Source organism: Psittacula echo (assembly GCF_963264785.1).
Source record: "Psittacula echo genome assembly, chromosome: 6".
NCBI classification, from domain to species: Eukaryota; Metazoa; Chordata; class Aves; order Psittaciformes; family Psittacidae; genus Psittacula; species Psittacula echo.
The window spans coordinates 72,538,279-72,542,633 of NC_137743.1; the positions used below are offsets into that span (position 1 = coordinate 72,538,279).

Genomic DNA, 4,355 nt, shown 5'->3' on the forward strand with positions numbered 1-4,355 from the left:
TTGTAGCAATGAGAAGCGGGACACCCTGAAAGATGCTCAGATCGCAAATTGTAGCCATGAAGGTCAGTTTACAGCTCTGAGTCCTGTACCTCAGCGATTTTCTGTCAGTCCTTTAATCCATAGTTCTTCTGTTAATCCTAAAACAGGAAAAAATGTTAGGAATTTGGCAGCAGCATCAAATCTGATTTCACAGAGTGGATGTGGTAAAACGGGAATGGAGGTACACAATAGTGATGTGTTATTGAAATCATGCTTGAATCCTGGTCCGGCACTGGTTCACTCAAAACGCCCTTCCGTTTCTTATCGGAATACTCTGTGCAGCAACAGCAATCCTTTATGTATTACCTCAGGTCAATCACTCTCAAAACGAGATGGTTTACGAACTCAGGATGAAACTTTTGTGTCTGATTTCCATCTCAGGGATATTGTGGGTATCAGCAGCTCCCTAGATCCTGGGACATCCCCACAACTAGCAAGATGCAAAAAATTGAAGATGAACAAAGGTGGTGAAAGTTCAGTGGATGAAACTATTGAAGGTGTTATTTTGAAATACTGTCATGGAAGAAGTACGTCTAAAGAAGTTTATTTCAAACAAGAGAAGAATCCCCGTTCAACTTTTTCATCGTTTCTGGACCATACTCATTTAGATGGCTCTGAAATGAGTTTTGACTGTGATGCACCTATTCAGGCAGGAGCAGGCTTACCCAATGCAGCTATAAAAGATATAGAAACCCTAAAAGAGGTCCAAATAAGTTTGCAAGATAAAGACTATGGAACACAGCTCTCTTCTGTTTTAAAAAGTGAGTCAATAGAGAAAATAGAAGCAGTGAAACAGGATGTTGTAGTTCATACAGAAGAGCCTGTCCTTCCGGCTCTGCCTCATGTGCCTCCTTCTTTTGTGGGAAAGACTTGGTCTCAAATAATGTATGAAGATGATATAAAAATTGAAGAACTTGTGCGTGATTTCAGGGAAGGTCGTTTTCACTGCTACTTTGATAGTGAATCCTCAGCCAACTGTACAGGGAAGAGAGTGAAGAAAAAAAAGCAGAAGGATGAAAAAAGGAACACTATTGTTGAGGGTAATAGAAGAGATAGTGCATCAGTTAAAGCATTGGCAGAATTTAACGATGCTCTAAGTGATGGCTCTGATTTTCATAACCCATCTGTAGCCTCAGATAGACTATGCAATGCACAGATGCTTAAAATGCCTAGGAAAAGGACATGGCGCTTGGCTTCAAGGTGCCAGGTGGTCAAAGTCAGTCATGGCACCCAGACAAGTCTATTGAACTACCCTGTAGCAAAAAGAAAGATGTCTAGAAGGGAATCTGATCCAGCTGATCAGAAATCAAGCATTGTGTGGCCAGAGAATGAAAGAACTCCCAACATGAAAACTAGGCTATGTGCCCTTAAACTTCCTGAGTCCTATAGCAAGATTATGAGTCCTGTACAGCCTAAGACAGTGGTGTATGTACTTTCATGCCCTGAGATAAAACAGTGTAAACCTATGGATATTCCAAAAATGAGAAAAAATCGTAACTCCACAGATAGCAAAGACTCTGTAAGGTATCAATACAAACAGTGTTCTTTCAAGTATTATGACCCACTAACAAATCGAATTCTGAAGGTGCCTCCAAAGAGTCCAGGTGGAGAAAAGGCCAAAAAGCCCTCTCACATTCGACAGCTTTTCAAAAGTCTCAGCTTTGATGCAAACAGGAAACTAGCTGATACACAGAGAGAAAGCACGCCATCAAAGTCACTCAATTGGTCAGACTTGCACAGTTCATCTTCAGCATCTTTCTTGCTGGATCCAGGTAAAGGGAATGATGCAGCCTCAAGTCAAAAAGCTGATGTATCTTCTGTTTCCACAGAAAGAACGGATTGTCTGTTATCTGGTCACTCTGAGAACCCTTTTAAACATCTGATCATTTCACCTTTGAACTCCTGCCAGTCTGCAGTAGAAGGAGATGTTAGATTAACTCCATTTAACAGCAGAGCTACCAAAACTGCTCTGACCTCTGTCAGGAGTGAGCGGTTGGAGAGGGAGAGTCCAAAGGCAATATGGAAGAGAAAAGAAGGCACTAACAAAGAACCAGTTTTTTCCAGAAAGGCTGCAGGACCGAAGTCTGTCAGATGTACTGTCGGTAGGAGAGGAAACAGAGTAGTGGCAGGCAAACAAACTTCCAGACCTAAAAAACAGCAAAAAGAGGGGATAAGAAGGAAACTTCGTCCTCATGCCCAGAAATCTGCTTTGTCCATCCATAGGTGCCAGACAAGAAAAACTACAGTGGGAAAGCACCCTAAGAAAGAAAAGCCTGATGCTAAAAAGTTGAAAGCAAGGAGGAAACCGAAAAGGACTTTTCTGAACTCAACAGTTGTCACGAGGATTCCTGAAAAGAGGCAGAAAGTCATGTCAGAATCTTTTCCTAAGGAGCCAGAGCAGGCTTCTTCTAAAGCCAGGAACTGGGAAGTAAGTGGAGATCAGGGTCACCCTAGCACTGTGAACCGACCCCCTAGAAGAACTTCTGCTGTACCATTACTTCGAAACTGTCTTGTTCCTCCAGGTGAGAGCTAGCTACCAAAATAATTTGAGGGTTTTTTTTTTCTGTAACCAGCACCTGGAAAAAGATAGATGAAAAGGAAATGGAACAGAAGGAGATCATAGATGAAGCAGTTGAAGTGCTAGAGCTGCAGAAAGGGCAAAGCCAGTCTGTTGTGAAACAGGTACAGCTGTAAACTCAGCTCTTGTTCCTGGAATATGGGGACATAATGTATTGCACTGTTCTACTGTGTAAAGCTGCAGAAGGTGTGTGTTTGATTTAAAAAGCACTTAGAACCCTCATTACTAGACTTCACCTGTTCATCAGAAAATGAGCTTGAATAGTATCATATTGTTTTTATGGTATTACCAGTGCGTACTAGTGCACTGTAATAAGGTAAATTAGAAGCTGTATTAATTGTGCCTATTTTCATTTTTCCATAGAATTCTAAAGTGCAAAAAATGACTTGATTGTTATGCTAGAAGTTAAAATGGAGATACATTAATTTGGACTGAATTTTGTGTATATATTTGTGTAAATACACACCTCCTTCAACACAATATATATTTGCCTATGGAGTGGCATTAAAATTAACACAGTATGATACAATTCAGATCAATTCAGTGCTTTCTTGAAATGAAGTATAGTTGTACATGTTTTTATATTGACTTTTTTCCTGAAACCATGTCCAAAGCAGTTATTTTAGACAAAAAAAGTCACTGTGGGCTCTTGTCAAGCAATAATGGACCATGCTGGCAAGGAAATATGTCTCTCTAGGGCACTGTTTGAATCACATGGTGGTGGCTAAATCTCAAATTCCGAAAGAAATGCAGATTAGAGTCAGGTGGAAATTTTTTTTATTATTATTATTATGATTTTATTTTATTTATTTATTTGTTTGGGTTTTGATGTGTTTCTGAATGGCTTATTGATCAAGTTTATAGGTGAATTTCACATTCCTTAATGGGGGGGATGGAAAAGTTGTAATGCGAACAAATAGCATTGAGTTGTTCCAGAATGTCAGCCTTAAATTTTAGTTTCTGTGCTTTTTAAACTTTAATTTGGTGTAGCATTTGTTATATATTTATTACTGTAGTTGAAACTTCCAGTAAAATATTTAAAAAATCTAATGCAGCATCCAGTTGAATGTATTAGAGTTCAAATATTTGTTTAAACAAATATTGATTAATCTGTTTAAAATATTTAGTTGAATTAAAATCTTATTCCATAGTGATTCATGTTTGGCCACCAATGCCCGAACTACTATGATTTTATGGGGGGGAAAAAAAACCCCATAGTGTTTTTTTTAGGTTTTGGGTTTGTTGTTGGTTTTAGTTGGTTGTGGGTTTTTTTTTTGTGTGTGTGTTTTGAGGGGTTTTTATGTTTGTTTGGTTTCATTGTTTGTTTTTTTTTTAGTTATTATGATGACAGCTTATTTAATGTGTTCAGGAAACAAAAAACCCAGTCTTGCAGGTGGTTCTGTGCTTTAAAATCCAAGATTAATTGTTCCTTTGTATTAAGCATATAGTTAAGCGTCATCACAATCGGGGCTCTGGTTTGTAAATCTGCAATTTGTTATGTTATATAATCTCTCTTACTTTAAAGGTCTTTGTAAATTCTGTAGTTGTGCAATCCCTCTTTAATAACACAAGAAAATTATAGAAAAGACCAGACCCTTCTCTCTTTGCCATTGAACACAGTATCTGTGCATTTTCCCTGAAAAAACAAGTGTTCTTGATTCATTCTCTGAAGTGCCAAGGCTCACTGGTTTGGATTGAGATAAAGGTGGACTTTGAAATACTTTATTTCAATATACAC

General features: G+C 38.4%; 1 protein-coding gene across 1 annotated transcript; it reads left to right on the top strand.

Annotated features, from left to right (window-relative positions):
- Positions 1-214: 214 nt before the first annotated feature.
- ZDBF2 (zinc finger DBF-type containing 2) lies at positions 215-2,974 on the top strand (the record flags this gene model as incomplete). Its single annotated transcript, XM_080622043.1, has 1 exon — positions 215-2,974. One exon carries the CDS (start codon positions 215-217, stop codon positions 2,570-2,572), a length of 2,358 nt encoding a protein of 785 aa, XP_080478169.1. The 3' UTR covers positions 2,573-2,974.
- Positions 2,975-4,355: the final 1,381 nt, after the last annotated feature.